Genomic DNA, 19752 nt, shown 5'->3' on the forward strand with positions numbered 1-19752 from the left:
GGTGCAGTGGATAGAATGATAGACCTGGAGTCAGGAACACTCTTATCTTTTTGAGTTCAAATCCAGCCTGACACTGGCTGTGTGACCCTGGGCAAGTCACTTGACCCTGTTTGCCTCAGTTCCTCATCTGTAAAATGATCTGAAGAATATGGCAAACCATTCCAGTATCTTTGCCAAGAAAACCCCCCATGGGGTCACAAAGAGTGAGACACGACTGAAAAATGACTCAACATCAAGAACCGCCACAGTGTCATTTCTTATTGTCTACAACTACATTGATTTCTTCTTCACTGCTCCAAATCTCTGCCGTTAAAATCTGGGGCAGCAAGGTAAGCTGAAAAGGAAATGTGATCCTCTTACAGAAATTTTTAAACAAGAAACCACACGTACCCTGACCCCATGGGGTTTACAGAATAGATAAGGGATGGAAGAACAAAACAAATACTGACATTTTGGTTATAACTAACACAGAGACAACGTTCTACAATTGTTATTTCCTTATGGTCTCATTCTTTATCTTATCGATCCTTTGGAGTTAAGTTTGAGCTTCCCCTACAAAGTTTCTAAATTCATTAAGCCACTTTTTGAAAGCAACTTGCAATTTCCCTGGTGTCAAATCAAGTAAATGTTTAGATCAGTTGTCTTAAATTTCAGTTGTGTATTTATTTCACCTTTGTAACATTATTTGTTACAAGCTCATCTTTTTTTCCCAAAGCCTTGTTCAATCTAGTTAAATCTATCATACCAAAGGAAGAAAGGACTGCAATACATACAGTCTTCTTAGAAGTAGCCTTTTCTCAGGCTTCTGCTGTTAGTTTTCTAAAGGTGGCTTATCTTGATTGCTATTATCTTTGGATGAAATAGTTGTTTTCTAGTAAAGAGAGGTGCAAACTTAAAAAATCTGACAGACTGTATAGGGTTAGCAGCAGTCCAAAGGCTCAGATGCTTACCACATTTTTCACATTTAAAGGGTTTTTCTCTCCAGAAGGAATTATAAGGTATCAACTTCAACACCCATCTCAAATTTCTCTCTCTGTATATATTCATCTAGCAGGTTCCCTTAATTAATTTATCAAAATATACAAGTACACTACATATCTAGATGTTTTGCATATTTCCTGAATTCTAGCTTTCTGCCAGACTGGAAGCAAAACACAATTTCAAACTACTAGCAAATCAAAGATTTTCTTTTCCTTCTTCCTGGTAGAACTGGAGCAAAACATAAACCAAAACCCTTCAAAGAATTTCACGGGGCCAACTACATACAGAACCTTATTGAATATTTAACTATATAGTGCTTTAAAGGGATAAACTGACAGTTACTCCAGAATTACACTTTGGTGCTGAGAGTCCCCCAGCCTTTTAACAACACTATTACAGTATGTGATATTTGATGAACTAATGCCCTAAGACACTGGTTTAGTCAGTGACTAAGGTCAGCAATACTTTTAGAAAAAGCATCTGTCCATGTGGCTCTTCTCCCACTTAATGAGTTTTGTTATATCTGAGGCAAATGCTGAGCCAGTGGGACAAATCCAATTTAGTGAGAAGTCTCAACAAAATGGAAATTAACTAGGCTTAATGATAATAGTATTTAATTTTTGAAGATGAGGGTATAGCTATGTAGCTGCAAAGACTAATGTGAGAATTATAAAGTCCTTCCTACACTGTCCATACTGGGAATCTGTGTCCAGCTGAAATTTCTGATTAACTTGTTACTCTTCTTGCTATGGCCCCTTAGAACACAGGATGATCCAAAGTCTTTGCTCAAAAAAAGCAACTCCAGACCTTCTGGATTATCAGTTTGGTCTGTGAACTGTAGTTACTGGTCAATCATCCACAGTTATGCCACACTTCAGGAGGCTCTGCTTCCATGGATTCTTGAAGTATCTCTTCTTTCCCCTTTTCCTGAATCCTTGACTTCAGGTATTTTATAAATTTGCCACCTAGGTATGCTGTTCATCAGTATCCAACTCAGCTGTGTTAAGCATTACCTTCTACTATTATATTGGAGACATTCATGGACTTGGTTAATGATGATCTGGTCCTGCTAAACTCAGGTTCCGGACAATATTGCCCACAAATGTCATTAATTAGCTAACCCTAACCCAGCTTGAGAAATTGGTCCAGGTCACAGAGCCACAATAGATGTTAGAAAAAGCAGCTCTAGAGAAATTCAACTTATTTGGTGCCTGACTTTCAGCTGTCGTTTTTAGTTTCCAACTTCTTGGTTGTGTTCAGTGAATTCTTGCAGAATGTGAAGTCTTGTAGAATTCAGTGACAGCTTTCGGTTGTTTTTCCAGTTCAGATTCTCATGCTATGTGTAGGGTTTCTATGCTGTAGTACTGTCCATCTTGGCAATTCTGTACTATTTTCCATGTCCAGTTAAAGGGCAATCATCAACAGCTCTATGACATGCTCTTGATTGCTTTTTCCTTATGATGAAACTCATGCCTTATGGACATGGAAGTGTCCACCTGCTGGTTTTTTGCTCCCTATTTGTATTCTGAAACATGGTTAGCTCAAAAAGGCTTAATAACAATGAACGTGATAATTTCATTCTTCCAAAAGGCTGAACACTTAAGAGAACTCTTAGAATGGATCTGATCCTGGGCAATAAAGGAAGTTGAAGGTTGCTGAAGTAGGAATCTTAAGGAGAAATGACTATTCTATTTTAGAATTTGTGAGAATGGAAGGGGAAATCAGGGCATAAAATCTCCAAAGGATAGAAAGGTTAGGTGGGATGTCATGGTCTAAAATTCTAGAGGAACTCAGCTCCCAAGTATTAAATCCTAAAGATATAAACAATTCCAGTGAGGAAGAAAAGGGCTGGTTTAAAGAGAATGATGTGGCTATACATCAACAAATTTGTGGAAAGGACATGTATAGAACGTGGAATCAAAAGATACTAACATTCTTATAAGAATAGTGTCAAGAATCCTAAAGTTCAGAATGAGCTGAAGTTGTTGAATGCTAAGGGAAAAAAAAGTTTTGGGTTTCTTATTTACTATGATGAGATGAGTGGAAGGACAAAAGGGATAGGACCACAGTAAGGGACCATGATAAGGAATCTATGGAGATGATAAGGAGAAGGCAGATTTAATTCTTATTTTGTTTGCTTTCTTGGCCAAGAATAATCCTTGTACCAGAAAGGATATCTAAAAAATGGTTACTACAAAGTTAAAATCCAAAATAAAGAGACAGTGGGAGCACCCAGCTACTTTTCTTGAGTTCAAGTCACCAGCTCTAGCTAACCTAGGTTCCAGGGTATTGAAAAAGCTGGAGGATGGGATTACTGGGTCATTTTTAGTCATTTTCTGAAAGATGACAAAGGGCAGATTTGTCCCTATTTTCTGGAAGGAAAGAAAAGGAGGGAGGGAAAGGAAATCTGCAAAGTATAGGTTGGTGAACTAACCCAATTCCTGGTAAAACTCTTATCACATAATCTAGAAAACAGGAAATGATCACTAAGTTACTATGACTCCATCAAGAATGGGTCATGTCAAATATGCTATTAAGGTGGTTTTGTTTACCTGTTTTAAGGAATGTACTAAACTGTTAGATGAATGAACTATTACATAGTTTATCTAGACTAGTAGAACATATGATGAATCCTCTCATGCTAACCTTGTGGTGAAGATGGAAAGATATAGACTAGTTAATGGTACCGTTAGGTGAATTCAGAACTGGTTTTATGACCAGACGCAAAGAATAACAGGTAACTGTTCAGGAATTCTCCAGAAGTGCACCACAGATCCATTCTTAGCCTCATGTTATTTTACTTTTATTTTTAGTGACTTGAATAGAAGGCAAAGATGGCATACTTGCCAAATTTGTAAATGACACAAAGTTGGGAGTTAGCTAACTTGGTGGTAATAATCAGGCTGCAACAAAATATTTCTACAAAGCTATTATGATGAGCCAAATATATTAAGGACAGGAACTGGAACTGCTGGCGACTCACTTCCTCTGGTAATATGGGTTGATACTGCCTCTGCAATTTATAGAGCATTGAGAAGTTAAGTGACTTGCCCATATAACCAGTATGCGTCAGAAGCAGGACTTAAACCTAGATATTCCTGGCCAAGGCCAACTTTCTATCCATTATGTCACACTGCCTCTCATAAATCTATTAAAAAATTTAATAGAGATAAGTATAAAGTCTTACAATTGGGTTCAAAAAATTAGCTTGACAAGCACAAGGTGAGAAAAATGTGACTTAGATGATACTTGTCTGAACAAGATCCAAGGCTGTAGAGAACTGAAAGCTAAATATGAAGGCAGTGTGACACAGCGACAGAAAAGCAGATACAATCTCAGGCTTCAGTTAGAGGCACAGAATTTAGTACAGAGGCGATAGTCCCACTTGTCTGACTACATCTGGAGGGCACCCAATTGGCCATGCTGTGCAGGAGCTAAAGTGAGAGATGCATGGCTAGGATTTTACCAGTCACAGCAACCAAAGGGAGTCAAAGTCATTGTTTCAATTAACTTCTTAAAGGTGATAATGATGCCTCTGAAATCTTGTGCCACTTAGCTAACACTTTATGTATTTTAAAAGATTTTAAGTACGCAGGCAAGCGGTACCTTCCTTTTATGCTTAAAGAGCTCAGGGAGAATAGCATTCTATAGAGTTTTAGAATTTTACATGGCAACAAGTGGTGGTTTCTGCAGAAATTAGGCTGGGTTGTTCTACTTTAGCAGGACTCATGCTTCAGTTTGGGAGTCCTGTTAAGAAGTCAGTGAGTACTTATTTAGCAAGGAACAGAATAATGTCATCAAACAATAATCTCCTATCAGTTCTTACTAAGGCTATTAGGTAGGAGATCAGTTCCTTAGAATCTCGTTGGGGAGGTAAGATTTACTACATTCATGAGACAATTAAAAGACAGTATACAATCAAAAGCTAAATTCTATATAAGACTACAGGAACACTATAGCACTATAGGAGTTCAGAAAAGGGAGAGTACTGTCATTTCTATAGAATTTCTCTGTGATAAGGATGGAGTCAACTACACTCTTTTGGAGAGATATGAGTTGAGTCATCCGTACATACTCTTCAGGAAGAGCTAGAAGTCTTTGGTTTGGTTTTGATCTGCATAGCCTTAGATCTCTTCAGCTTTGGCATCCCACCTTTGATTACTCATGTTTTAGTTGTAGCAGCATGCCCCAGGCCAGGATTCTGTAAGTATCCTATGGGTCATGATGTACAAAAAGATGTTGGGCAAGCACTGCTTGCTTTGCAGAAAAAAACTGCCTAATCTCAGTTTAAGCCAATTAAGCAACAAGTATCCATTAAGCACTTACTATGTGCCAGGCACTGTGCTAGGCACCGGGGATACAAATCTCAAGCTCGGTGGATTTCAATTACATCGGTGGCTGCAGACAGGGATCCCTTGAATCAACAAGTTTGACTAGCTTCTTATAAGTGTCCTCATTCCCAAAAAGTCTGGTGTTTATCTTAATGTGTGCATGTATTCTTAAGTAAGATCATCTATCTGACTAACCTTTTTTGCAGAGGGTTGCGTTGGAGAAGTAAATGCCCACAGATTATACTGACAAAGGCAGCACTGCTGTTTGATGTACTTTTTAAAGTGTGATTTGATTATATATTAGAGGCCAAATATTTTTCCCATGGGCACACATCTATGAAATTATGGAAGGTAATGGGAAATTTCACTTTATACACAGCTTTTCAGGAATGCACCAAATGCATCTAGTGAGGTGGAGCTGTAATCAGACGCTCTCTCTCTGTTATGAATTCTGTGATGTAGCGTAAGAGTTGAACTTCGGGTGAACGCTTTCCCACACTTATTACACTTATATGGTTTTTCTCTGGTATGAATTCTCCGATGAAGAATAAGGTATGAATTCCGGTTGAAAGCTTTGCCACATTCATTACATTCATAGGGCTTCTCTCCAGTGTGGATTCTCTGATGTTTGGTAAGGTCTGAGCTCTGACTAAAAGCTTTGCCACATTCATTACATTCATAAGGTTTTTCTCCAGAGTGGATTCTCTGATGTAGTATAAGATTTGAGCTATGACTAAAAGCTTTCCCACACTCATTACATTCATGGGGTTTCTCTCCAGTGTGGATTCTCTGATGAAGAATGAGGTTTGAGTTAAGACTGAAGGCTTTCCCACACTCATTACATTCATAGGGCTTCTCTCCAGTGTGAATTATCCGATGTCGAATAAGACTGGAACTCCTTGTAAAGCATTTGCCACATTCATCACATTTATGGGATTTTGTTCCTGTAGGAACTTCTTCCTGTGTAACAAGGTTTGAACTCAGACTGAAACTTCTCCCCAATCCTTTGCCTTTCTCTCGATGGCCTCGCTCCCCTGTGGGTGCTTTCTTGTCCTTGACTGTCATCTGTCTAAACTCTGTCTTTTCTAGTTTCAGTTTCTCTTCTAAGTTTCTCTGTTGCCTTTCTAACCTGCTTTCCTGTTCACATGTTTCTCCAAATTCCCTTTGGAATCTTCCAGATATCTCCCCATGAGATGCTGCTGCTTCCGAAATATCTTCCTTTGAAGTGGATTCCTCATTGGTTGACCTGCTTCCACAACCTGACAAACAGAAAAGACAAATATCCATTTCTTCTGTTGAAAAGTAGAAGTGCTCAATGATCAAGTGATGTCGTTTACTAGGGGAACACGGCTATGTCTGCAAAGCGGCTTCACAAGGGAAGCAAGTGACAAGGGAAGGCAAAGCACCCAGGGACAATAGGGGGAAGTACTTTTTAGAGGTGCTAAAGGGAAAGTTAAGTCAGCAGGGGTGAGCTGCATGGATAATAAACCAAAGTAAGATGGATGGACAGAAAGGTAAGAGAGAGCAGGGAGAAAGAAAAAGATTGGGTGATAAAAACAGGTAACTCATGAGAATGAGCAAGAGGAACAGAGCCCATTGGGTGAAGCTTGTGTGTGGAGGGGAAGGGAGATAGCTAGAAGAAAAAGATGTCAGTATGGAAGAAATGTACTAAAAGAAATGAGTAGGAGAAAGGAGGTAAAGGATAATAGCTCAAACTCCTGCTGCCATTTCCTACAATACTAATTGCTATAGTTAACCCATAAATACCATGAATATATACGTGTGTATGTATAAACATACATACACATACATATACCTATACACACACATATATTTACATGTACATACACATATAAATCATTTGCTTAAGCACTCTATTTTGTTTAATCAAAATAACGTACATACAGCACTTTGTAAGCATAAAGTACTATAAAAATGTAAAGTATTATTTAATAAGATCTAGAAGTTTCCAAAAAAGAACATCTCTCCCTCTCTGTGAGGGCATTCTCACAGTATGAGGGCAATTAAAAAGCAGGGCAAGCAGCTCTGAAGAGGCCAGATGGACCTTTGCTTGACGAAACTCAAAGCATTTTCTCCATACCTATAATCTCTAAATAAAAAAAGCAGTGAGTGCTAGAATAAAGGGACAGAGGAGAGAGGCTACTCCAGGAAGGTATAATTAGTGAGCACAATTAACACCTTCCCTGATGCTCTACTAAGAATAAGGTGGATCAAAGGGCAAACAGGATACAAGCCTTAAAGTCTTACCTTTCATGGTAAGATAACATACACAAAAGTACTCATGAGCATGGTTTAATTATAGTTTAGTTTAGCAATAAATATTTATTCCTAGGAATGTTTTTATTTATACTTTGCTCTAAAACTTCTATATTGCTTTAAGACAAAATCAGTTCTTTGCTATCTTAATAAAATGTCTATTTTATTAGACATTTATTATTTCATTATTTTATTTAGGAAAAATGAGAATAGATAGTTTCTTACATCACTGCTCTTCAGTTATACAGCAGGAAGCTAGGTGGCACAGTGGACCTTTGTCCACTGGCACTGGAATAAAGAAAACTGGAGTTGAAATCCACCCTCAGACACCTGGTAGCAGTGTGACCCTGGGCAAGTTACTTAGTTTCCTCAACTGTAAAATGGAGATAATCAGCACTTACCTCACAGGGTTGTTGGGAGGATCAAATGAGATATTTTAAAGTGTTTGGCACATGGTATTTAATAAATTCTTGTTTCCTTCTGGAAGCTTAAGTACTAGAACTAGGCAACCTTAAGTAGGCACTGTCACCTAGCAGCAACTCGCTGTGGTTCAGGCATAGCGCTTAGAAGAAATTAATTATCTTGGAGACTTAATTCAGCGACCAAAATATCATAAAGGCCAAACAAAATGAACAGGAAGTTAAGTCTATTTTTACTTCCTCCCTTTCCCTGCTTCCCTCTCCCTCTTCTATGAGAGTGGAAATCTTAGTTTGGCTTCCACTGCATGTTATTTCTTTAAGGTTTTACCTCGTGAGAACATAAAAAAGCGTAGAAAATTAATTGTAAACACTTTAAACAGATTAACATTTTCTGTTGGTCTAGTAAAACATTTTAAATAGTAAGACTGTAGAAAAAGTACAACAGGAGAGGAAACAGAGCAAGTCTAACAGTTTTTTTTTTGGAACCATAGCTCTTAGTAGGTAATCATATATGGTCTGGAAATCCTGGTCACAGAGAAGGAAATGGGGAATGTTTGTGGAATTACAAAGCACTGTTCTAGAAAACTGTTCAGTGGGAGTGAATGGCAACAGAGAAGAATTAACCAGAGAATACATGTTAAAGTGAGAGGACCCTCCATAGAGTTCAGTGACATGCTCCCAGGGGACTAACTGATAATTTGGTTCAAAAGGATAATTAATTTATCTGCTTGTTCCCTGCTAAGAGACAAAGAAAGGTCCTTAGTAATGATAGCCAATAAAGCTGGGTGAGGGTCATCTCCAGGTAACTGAAAGGATGAAGAAGATAAGGACACAAAACACAAGGAAGTTCTCTTTTTCCATTTTTACAGAATGATCCCAAACAGAGCAAACAAATGTTTTTGTGACCTCGGAACAGGGAGTTGAAATGTCCTGCTTCTAAACACTAACTCAAATGCTCTTATCTATCGACAAGCCCTCTTGGCCATTTGGTGGCCGAACACACAAACTCCACAACTAACAAATCAGGAGGCAAAGAAATCTTATTAGACAATGATCTCCCTTTACGCCTCCATTAGTTCTTACCCTGAGAGAACATGTTCCCATAATTCTCCTGTCTGTTATCTCTACAGAGGTTCCTCCGAGCCAGGTTTTGACATCCCCATTCCTCCAGGATGAGAGACACAGCCATGTCCTCGATTTTTACCAATGCCTGAAACAATATGAGATTCCCAACTCAGTTTTCAACACATCTACTACAAACCTATGAGGCAGAGCCAGATGAATTAAGATTAAGAGAAAGCAAAGAGAAAGATTATGAGAAAGCAAAGGATCCTAAATGGGTATGGGCTTTTGGATAGGAAGAAAGGAGAGACAGCAATTAGGACATAGGAAGTTAGCTTAATCTGAGTAAGAAATGAATATAGTAGGTGAGATCTACAGAAGAAACTTCCAAAAGAATATATGAAAACAAAGGTCTTAGTGAAGACAGAGGAGGCCCACAACTCACCTGGGAATCTGCCGTGAATAGTGCAGAGGTAACAGCCTGGTCTCTAGGACTCCTCTCATGGGAAACAGGAACATGGGAAGTAGGGTAAGCTGAGGAAGAAAGGAGCTGTGAGATCTGTCTTAAAGCTTCCCTTGAATGTAGAATATAAGATGACTCTATCCCCTACTTTTAACCTCCACCTCTCACCCGTGGCTAAGGTACAATAACTCAAAAGAATGTAGAAAAGATATGATTCCTGCCTACTCATCTTCCAGTTTCAGGCAGTAAAATTCCAAAGGGGATCAATGGCATTTTAGAATTGGAACAGACCTGAAAGATAAACTAGTCCAACAACTTCATTCTGAAGAACTGAGGCTCAGACAAGTTAAAATGATTTGCCCCAAGTGTGACTTCCGGTTGTTCTGTTACTGTCACAGACTACTCTTGATTTCTAAAAGGCACAACATGCAGGAGTAGATAACTTTGAATCCATGTATTGGGTCTGATCTGTGGCTCAATTTCATGCAGGCCAAGAGGCAAGGACCAGAGCATTTGGTAATAACTGGGAAAATAAAAAAATGGCTTTTAAAATGTCTTAAGCAGCAGTAGTCTAAAAGATAGTGATGTTATTAAAACATGTGGGTTGAATGTTTAGACAGTGACAAATTTGGACAGAATTGGGACAATTTATTATAAAATGTGATAAGGGCACAGTGAATTAATAGGCATCAGTGATGAGTTGGGAATAACTACACTAATTGTACTATGTGCAAAAAAGGAGAAATTCAAAACAGAAGAACAACTTCTGCTGTTGGGGAAACATAAGTAGATTTTGAAAGTTACTGTAAAACTGAAAATGTTCTAAGTGCAAAGACACTGGAGATAAGAAATGGAAAATGAATCATGAATAGAACTGAACCACTGGAAATTGTACACTGAAGTACAGCACCTCAGCCTTATGAATCCAGAAACACAAAGAGCATCAATGTCTAGGTCTTTTGATAACACTCTTCAGTATAATTCCTCTATTTCCACAGGAATGAAATTTTGTTCCTTACCACTCTGTTGTAAAAGACTTGGCTTTCGTGTTACATGCTTGATCTGGGGTGTCCGATGCTGGAATTCAAAGCTTGAAGATCCAGGTGCTGCTCCCAGTGGTACCATCTCCCGGGACAGCATTTCATGTCCATGCACACGGACTGGTACCTGAGGACAAGAAAGCTGGGTTTATCTGGGAATCACTGTGGTAATGAGATTTAAAACTTCAGAGAAAAGATAAGAATCACCCCCTTAAAACATAGGACACAGTTAGAAACAGCACTAGATTTAAAAGTCAAGAAAACAGGACAAAAGGGGACACCTAGCATTCAACAAAGGAACTAGCTCCAATTTTAACTCAGTTAAAAACTTTAACAAAACTTAACGTCATGCTGAATTCCCTTACTCCAGTTTCAAGGCCCACGCTCTGCTCACCCAATGTATGTTTCATTCCTCCTTTCTCACCTGCTGTCCTGATAAATCAAGCTCAAGATCCTCCAACAGTGTCACTGCTTCCTCTCCACAGTCAGGACGGTACTCCTGCAACCAGGTCTGGATCTCTCTAGGCAAGACAGCCAGGAATTGCTCCAGCACTAGCAGTTCTAGGATCTGCTCTTTCGTATTCATCTCTGGCCTTAGCCATTGATGGCAAAGTTCCCGGAGGCGACCAAGGGCCTCCCTCGGCCCAGAAGTATCCTGGTAGCAGAACTGCCTGAAGCGTTGGCGGAAAATCTCTGGATCAGAAGGGCTATTGCTTCTTTGAAGGCTAGAATCTTGGCCCCAGAGATGTTCTTCTTCATCTTCCTCTTCCACCTTTACTATCACAAGTCCCTCTTTATCTTGTATAGCCTGAGGGGTCATGACTGCAGCGTCCCTAGATTCTGCAGTCATCATTCAGGTTCAGAGTTCGTCCTCACTCTGTTGGAATCTGTCGGGCAGACTGACACGGGAGATATCTGAGGATTTTTTTCTTGCACTGCTCCTGAATTACAAAAAATTCTTATTAAAAAAAAAAAAGAAAATGACTTACGTTTCTAGGGCATCCAACATTTGCCCACCTTCACCGAGGGAATTCACTGAGGACCACTCTGATTAGCAATAAAACTGACAAGCAACTGTGACATTAATGTCTAACTTTTATTTCTTTAGGTTTGTCACAATGACATTTACCTGGAACAGGCTAGAAAGTCTACCTCAAAGCCAAGAAAAATTGGATTCAAGTCCTGCCTATTACATTCAGGTGGTGAGACTGTGGGCAAGTCACTAAAGAACCTGAGCATCCCTGGGCAACTCTCTAAGCCTCTAAGTTACAGAACAGCTGCTGATCAGCACGGGCAGAGGGGGAGCTTCCTCATAGAGAGGTGCCTACACTAATTAAATCACCAGTCTAGTAGTCCTCCTCCTCACCTTCCCTCCTCCCCCTACAAATTTTTCCTGCAGTTTTTGCTGCCAATAAGTGAGGAACAGTGCATTCTTTATGTGGACTCTGGTCTGAGAGACAAGGCACATGCTTTAATCTGAGATCCAAAGCAGAATCATGAATTTTCCACTTCATAGCTTTTAAAAACTGAAAAATAGAAGCATTTATTAAAACATAAAACATTAACAGTATAATGGAAAAGAATACACATATCTGTACATTTAAAGAAACATGAAAAAGTGTGGTACCTTTCTCACTAAAATCAACTGTTATGATTCCTATTCCAATGCTGAACATGCATAATTGAAAAGTTTTTTTTTTTTTGTAATTCATCCTACTTCTTTTAATTTAGATCTAAATCTTTTTCAAGGGTATGGTTCTAGGCTTCAGGCCAGGCAACAAAAACCTTTATAGCAACCTATAGCTGTGGGTTCTCCTGTGACTACCTGAGGCTGCAGGCTGCTACCACCATAATTCTCTATAAACGTTAGCTTCCTTTTTCTCCCTCAAAGTTCTTCTTTCATTTCTTTTCAAAGATAGAAGCAAGAAGAGAGTGAAATGAGAGACACATGATCTCTTTATATAGACAACATAAATCCCACTGGTCTTTTCCCAATCAGCAAGGATTAATTGTTCACTCTCTACTCAAAAAAGGCTCCCCTCCCAAACTTCACATATTTGAAATTTGCTAGTTCCTCATCCTGATTTATGCCACCTTCTCTTATTTGTTAACGACACTATTCTTTTAGCCATCCATAGGAACTATGTTTGATTCACCCTTCTATGCGTCTAATATCCTTTGTTCTTCTGGGGTCAGTAAAGGTCTAAGGAGGCAAAATCGGGTGGATATTGCTGAAAAAGTAATTTTGGGAGCTGAGAGTAGTTGTTAAGAGTTGACATAACTCCATTTTGTCCTGTATTTGCCATTTTTTACCATGCGATGCCTTACACCATTCAGCAGGGACAGCTGTCTCCTATAATACCTCCTTTCCCCCAACTGTTTTTATGAGTACAAAAGAAAACTCACAGGCCGTTGAGTTTAAGGAAGCTGTTCCCTTCTTTCTCCTACCAGATAAAGTAACAGTATACTTTCCTTGGGTCTAGCATAAATGACTATGCTAACAAGTACACTTCCCCCCACCCCCTTTGTAACAAGTGATAATCCTCTTTTGTAGCAATAAGTACCTTTACCTACCTAGTCAAAGTGATCTATCTGCTCAGGAAGAATCACATCTCTTTTGTTAATTTCTCAGGCTGAGCAGCTTTGGAGAAGAGGATATATTATGCCACCTCAGACATTTCCATCAATTGCTGGTGGAATGTGCCACAGTCTGAAATACCCTGCAGTAAAATGTTTCTGATTCTGACATCAGCTAGTTGAAAAGATAAGAAAATTCATGCAACAATAGATACCAAATCTTATATGGCATCAAGGCCAGCCAATTCTTTCTTCACAAAGTCTCTAAAATCTATCTCTTTCCATCCCTTTGAGCCTTAAGACTAATCTTCCTAAAAAAACAGACTTTCATCATGTTACTCCCCTGCTTAACAATTCTTTGATAGCTCCCACAGTCTAAAGCCCAAATTCCTTTGTATTCAAGGTCCCCAACAAATACAGCATTATCTCTCACAAACATATCAAGTCCCTCAGGACTCTGTCAAAATAACTGTCTGTCCACTCTTTTCCTGAACACATGCCTTGTGTTTTCTTGCCTTCAGTAAACCTCTGCTCATCTTTCAAAGCCAAGGTCAAGTCACTCCTTTCAGCCTACAATAATCTTTCTTCATGGAATTGTAACACTAATTATTGTGTTGTGTAGTTGAAGGAGAGTTGCACTTGGAATCAGGAGAACTAGGTTCCAGTTCTGCCTCAAGATACTTACTAGCTGTGTCACCCTACAGCAAGTCATTTAAGTTCTGAGAGTTGTAGCTCCTCATCTATAAAGTGAGCCTACTTCCCTCTTCACTACTTACTTCACTGGACTGTAAAAAGTACTTTTTAAATCTTAAAATGACACATAAATGGGATTTATTATTGAAAACATTTAGTTGTAAAACATTTTTTTCCTTTAAATCATACATTTGTGTTTTCATTCATACATACTGTGAACTTTCAGTGAAGAAACTCCTACCACTGATTCAGAATCTCCCCTTAGAGTCATGCCTAAGGCCCTGAGAAGGAGAGATTTGGAGACACGTCCAGAATTCTCTCACCAGTATTTATCTTAGATCAGTAGCAGGCACCTCTCTATCTACTACTCCTACAACTGCCTTTTAAATTAATCATATTCTATCTTACAATGTTACTCACTTTTCTTGCCTATTTTACTATGTCTCGTCTCTCCAACTAGATTCTATGCTTGGGCTGTGGATAGAAAACATTTTAAAAATATATTAAGGACTTTCTATGCATCAAGTACTATATTGGTGATGGGAATACAAAGACAGATTCTGCCTTCAGTGAGTTTATAATCTAAAAGGAGAATAAAGACAAAAATAGAGTACAAGGAAACACAAGACACTGAGAGGAATATTGAGCTTGGGTCAGAGCAGTGAAGGATGGCAGGAAAGCTTAAGAACTAGATCACAAAAGGAATGATTTTAACAGGCAAGGAAATTAGTGGTGGTGGTAGCAGAAGCCTTCATTCTAGGCATGGGGGGGACTACATGAGAAGAAACCCTTTAGCTAGGAAAAGGAAGGAACAAGGAATAGGGGGAAAAAGCAGTTTTCTGGAATACTGAGTATTCAAAGGGGGTGAGCAGTAATATAAGTAATGTGTCAGACTCTGGATGGCTTTGAATGCCAGAGCAAGTTTCTATTTTATTTAAAAAGACGAAGAAGCTCCACAAGCCTGTGTAGGTGGAGGAATCAGTTCTGAAACAATGCTTTAGTAAGATTACTTGAGAAATAGCCTAAAGGATGAATTGGTTAGGTAACTGTATATGAAGCTAAGAAAGTGAAATGAATCTAAACCTGAGAAGTTAAAAGTTAGAATAGTAAGAAGGGGACAGAAGAGAGTTACTGAGAAGCTAGTTCTACTGATTAGACTTCTGACTGAATACAGTACTGGAATCGGAGTCAAGATCTGAGATTCAAAATTTCCCTCAGATATTACTTGTGTGAAACCTGGGCAAGTCACTTAAATTAACCTCTTTGTGCTTCAATTTTCTCATTAATAAAACAGGATATTTAATGTCTATAGTACTTACCTCTCAAAATTATAATGAGGCTGACATTAGGTAACGTATGTCAAATGCTTCAAAGTTCTATAAATGTCAAGTTATCACAGGCTGCCTCTCAATATATATTCTTGGCATTTAAGGCTCTTTATAGTCTGACTCCACCTTACTTTTCTTGACTAATTTAATATTTTCTTGACTAATTTAATTATTAATATGTATTCATACATGCTTCTTGATTTTCAATCAAAAGCCTTTCCTGCTCAAATTATTTTGTCTTCATTTATCAGTTTATGGGTTATATGCTCTCTCCCGTCCCTGGTTCCTTCTTTTCTCCCCAAGTTCCTTGATGGATATTTGGAAACTTTTTACCCCCTTCCATTTTTATTTTTGCATCCCTAGTGCCTAAGCACAGCACTTTGCATAGAGTAGGCCTTAATACATATTTGTTAAATTGACTTGCAATATTAAATGATACAGAAGTTAGGTATTAGCTGTGTGACCCTACAGCAAGTCATGAGGCCTTTAAAAGGCCATTTTATTTGCCTACATGGATCCCATTACTGAATTTGGAGAGAATAGTTAGGGTAGACTAGTAGGAACAGAAATGAGATTATACGGGATTGAGGACTGATTGAGTAGTGGGGAAGGACAGGCCATGAATATAGGCTATTCTTTCTAGAAATCTGGCAGTGAAGGCAAGGAGCAATTGAAAGGCAGCTTGAGTAAGCTAGAGGGGGTATATATCCCCTCCACATGCATAGCTGATACCACAAGCAGGCACTTAAATATCTGCTAATTGCTTCATGATATTTCCACAGAGAGACATGTACACATATAAGTATTTACAAAATAAATACAAAGTAAAGGCTATGTCAGAGGAGCAAAGTGGGAAGGGGAAGGGAAGCTTTGCTTTAAACTTTCTAATTAACTAACTTGATTCAAGTCTGATTTGGTTGATTTGAAGGACAAGATGCCTACACCTACTCCTTTTGGGGAACATTTTAAACAAACATAAACTTCTGCAAATATATATATACACACACACGCATATGCTTTATGAATAAAATGGTTATCTTTTTTTATCTATTCTAAAAAACCATGAAGAAATTCCTGAAATATAATGATTTGGCATTTCACACCTGGAAAAGTAATTGATAAAGCAATCAACCACGTTTGTAAATTTGAAGATTTCACTCTGTACACCCTTTTTCAGTTCATTTATAATATATTCAAATAACAATGGAAGACATGGTACAGTAGGAAGGACAATGGTCTAAGTGTCAGGAATCCAAGTAGTTCTAGTGCTTCAAGAGCCTGGACAATCCAATTCAATAAATATTTATGGAGCTATCTACCAAGTCCCAGGCATAAAGTCAGGTATTAGGGAATACTAAGAAGAGTAAGACTGAATCTTCTCTCATAGAGTTTACTGTCTAATGGGGAGTTAACTCTATGAGCCTCAGTTTTCTCATCTGTAAAAAGGAGGCATTAGATGGAATAGCTTCTAAGGTCCCAAAGAACCCCTAAATTCTATGATCTGTGAACCTCTCCAGGTGAGATAAGAAAGCTAAGAAACCAGCTTTCCCATAGCATTATATACAAATCACTTATTGACTTGAGAGCTTGGCATTCTGAAAAAAATCTCCTTTTGTTCCAAAAACTGTTTCTAAAAGGACCAGTACAAAACTTTGACAAACAATAAACAGAAAATTCACAAGGTTTTAAAATAGAGCTATAAAGCCATTCTGCCATGTGAATGCAATACTAATTTAACAAGAGATTCTACCCAAAGGTATCAGAAGGAAAAAAGCTAAGATTTAATATGAAAGCTATTTAACATTTAGATCCAACTCAAAGCATGTTAGAACATAAAAAGAATATTTAAATCAAGAATAAGCTAAAATCTGTCTTATTAAATTTTCAAATATGCCCAATGATCCAGAAAGGCATCTGCCAAGTAAACAGTCACAATAATTAAAGTGAAAGTAGTAACCAGCAGAAAACTTTCCAGGAGAGTGAAATGATCTTTTGTACGACAAAGCTGTTTTTTCATAGATGGCTGGCAAACAGCAACCGTGCTCTGTTTTGGTTGCACTAAATTCTCCACAATTCAATCGACCAACTGTTCATAAACCACAATCTGCCTAGAACTGGCCTTCACAATAAATGCTTTCTTTGGTCCCAGTCCATGTAATTTCCACTTTCTATGATGAAAGTATCTTATTGTGTATTTGTGGGGGTGTAGGGAAGGAGGAGGAGATCCAGCTCAGCTGAACTCTTCACAGCTCTATTCACAAAATAATAGGTCTGGAAAGGTCTTTGGGAGATCATGCAATTCAATTTCTTCATTTTACTAATTTCTTAATTTTACAGTTGGGGAAACATTGATCTAAAGAGTCCAAAGTTACTCGTCCAAGGTCACACGGCTAGTTATTGACAACACCAGAGCCAAAATCCAGATCTCCACGCTCTGGGGTCTAGTGCTTTTTCTGCTAAAGTATGCAGCAACGCCCTTCAGAATACAAACAAAATATCCAACACAGAGACGTCAATTCAACCAATCCCCTGGTCGCCCTGACCTAAAAAAAAAAAAAAAAGACAAAACAAAAAAAAAAAGACACACACACACCTTAACGCCAAATCGTTCATTAAAATACAGCACTGAGTTCCAAAAACTGGAACCAAAAGGATGGGGTTGTACCTAAGACCGCCCCATCTCACCTCTTAGGCCCAAATCACACAACGTGAATAGACAGAAATGGTTTAATTGCCAGCTTTGGCGCAGCAGGCGTGCCAGCTCAAACAATGTACGTACTCGAAATCGCTGAAAGAGCCTTAGATACAAAACAATCCCAACGAACTCCTTAGGATGAAGTGTCACCTGCCCTTTAAACCTCCGTCTCCCCCCACTCCCCCGCCCCCAAACCTCCCTCCCGAGGCTGCTACGGAGTCAGGAAGCCAGAGCAGGAATGACAGCGAGGTCACTGCTCGGCCATCCCGAAGGACCCCCCCGAGGGAACCGCAGTCCCAGCCCAGACGGGTTGTCTCGGGGCTGACACCGCCCCTCCTTCCCATCCCCCACTCCCAGCTCGGGCTCCAGCCGCGAAGCTGACCAGACGCCCCCACGCCCACCCACAAGGACACTCCATTCCCCTCCTCCCGTGCCTGCCCAGGATCTCTCCTTTATCGTTCTCAGTCCAGGGGGATCGCGAGTCCTCTGGCCGGAGCCGGGCTGGTAGCCCCTCCGCGCGCTGGGCCCGGGCCCGGCTCGGGGTGGACCCCGCGAGGCTGCAGACTCTCCGCCCTGCTCCGGGGCCCACTCGGCCGCAGCGCACCCCACCCCCACACCCCGGGCCCAGACTTACTCACCGCAGACCCAGGGGCAGCTCTGGGCAGGGTGACAGGCGAGGGAGCGCAGACCCCTGGAGACGGGAGAAACGAGAGGAGGAAGGACGAGACCCAAGGCCCTCCGGACGCCTAGAAAGACACAATGAGTCACAAAGGGCGGAAGTAAGTCAAGGACTTAGCTTCCGGGGCGGAACAGGAACTCTGGGGACGCTCTAGGAATTCTGGAGGTGCCCACGTCTCGTTGGTTCTTTAGTTTGCCTACTTTGTGTCAATGCTTGGTCTCCCGGGCACCTCAGCAGAGTTTAGGAGGCAAAGCTTCTTTGTTAAATATGAACTGACGGGGCTACAAAATAAACCCTCAGAAATCAACTGTTTCTGTAGTAATAATAACAAAATCCAAGAGGCAACAATACCAAGCGAAATGTCATCCCAGGTAACTGCAACATGGATAAAATATTTGGGGATCAGTCTACCGAAGCAAGACTTGGGTAGATAGAATTACAAAGTGCCATTTTTTAAAATGAAGGACTTAAATAGCTTTAAGAGATTATTCGGTGCTCACAGCTGTACTGTACCAAGGAAGGAAGCATTTATTAAGCACCTGCTATGTTCTAGGTGCTTTAGAAATATCTCATTTGGTCCTCACAACCCTGGGAGGGAGGTGCTGTTATTATTCCCACCTTACAATTGGGGAAACTGAGGCAGACGACGGTTAAATGACTTGCTAAGGTTCACCCAGCTGGTAAAGTATTCTGAGGCCAGTTTTGAACTCATCTTCCCAACTCCCTGCCTCGTGTGCTCCCTAGCAGCCAATAAAAGAAGAAATGACCATAGTACCCCAAAGAATGAATTGTCACTGGATGCTGCCTGCACCTAATAAAATATGGGGTATCAGACTTGTGTGCTTTTTAGTGTTTAGTGATAGTATCCCAAAACTAGGCATTGCGTAGTCTACAGAGGACATGTCATCCATATGCAATAATAATGATAGTAGCTATGTTTGTCTTAGTTAACAATAATTAACAATGATGTGGCATATTAAAAAAAAGATGTCAATGTTGTAATCCTAACACCACACCGACCCGTAATTTAAACTCCTTGGATTTAGTGACAAATTATTTCTGTTATCCCTTTTACATCCTCAAGTACCTAGGAGCCCTTTTGAACCTCAAGCATCCTTCCCAATTTCAACTCCCATTCTCACAAACCTAATCCCAGGCTACATTTCCCCCCTCAGAATTCTAGGGTTAACCCTGAGAGGTTGAGGTA

At 39.7% G+C, this 19752-nt stretch overlaps 1 protein-coding gene across 1 annotated transcript; it reads right to left on the reverse strand.

Moving 5' to 3' along the window:
* Positions 1-643: 643 nt before the first annotated feature.
* On the reverse strand, positions 644-18646 carry ZKSCAN1 (zinc finger with KRAB and SCAN domains 1). Its single transcript, XM_036766029.1, has 6 exons — positions 18505-18646; positions 10998-11514; positions 10553-10700; positions 9516-9604; positions 9092-9218; positions 644-6571 (listed from the first exon to the last, which is right to left on the reverse strand). The coding sequence occupies exons 2-6, from the start codon at positions 11424-11426 to the stop codon at positions 5682-5684; spliced, it is 1683 nt and encodes a 560-aa protein (XP_036621924.1). The 5' UTR covers positions 11427-11514; positions 18505-18646; the 3' UTR covers positions 644-5681.
* Positions 18647-19752: the final 1106 nt, after the last annotated feature.

This window comes from Trichosurus vulpecula, chromosome 7, assembly GCF_011100635.1.
Source record: "Trichosurus vulpecula isolate mTriVul1 chromosome 7, mTriVul1.pri, whole genome shotgun sequence".
In the NCBI taxonomy this organism is placed as follows: domain Eukaryota; kingdom Metazoa; phylum Chordata; class Mammalia; order Diprotodontia; family Phalangeridae; genus Trichosurus; species Trichosurus vulpecula.

Excerpts from the sequence above, each read along its gene's own strand:
- ZKSCAN1 (XM_036766029.1), bottom strand. The coding sequence starts at position 11,426 with ATGATGACTGCAGAATCTAGGGACGCTGCAGTCATGACCCCTCAGGCT. Across the intron at positions 9,605-10,552 it reads AAGTCTTTTACAACAGAGTG|CTTACCCTACTTCCCATGTT; the intron begins GTAAGGAACAAA and ends TTTCTTCCTCAG. Across the intron at positions 6,572-9,091 it reads TGGGAACATGTTCTCTCAGG|GTTGTGGAAGCAGGTCAACC; the intron begins GTAAGAACTAAT and ends TCTGTTTGTCAG.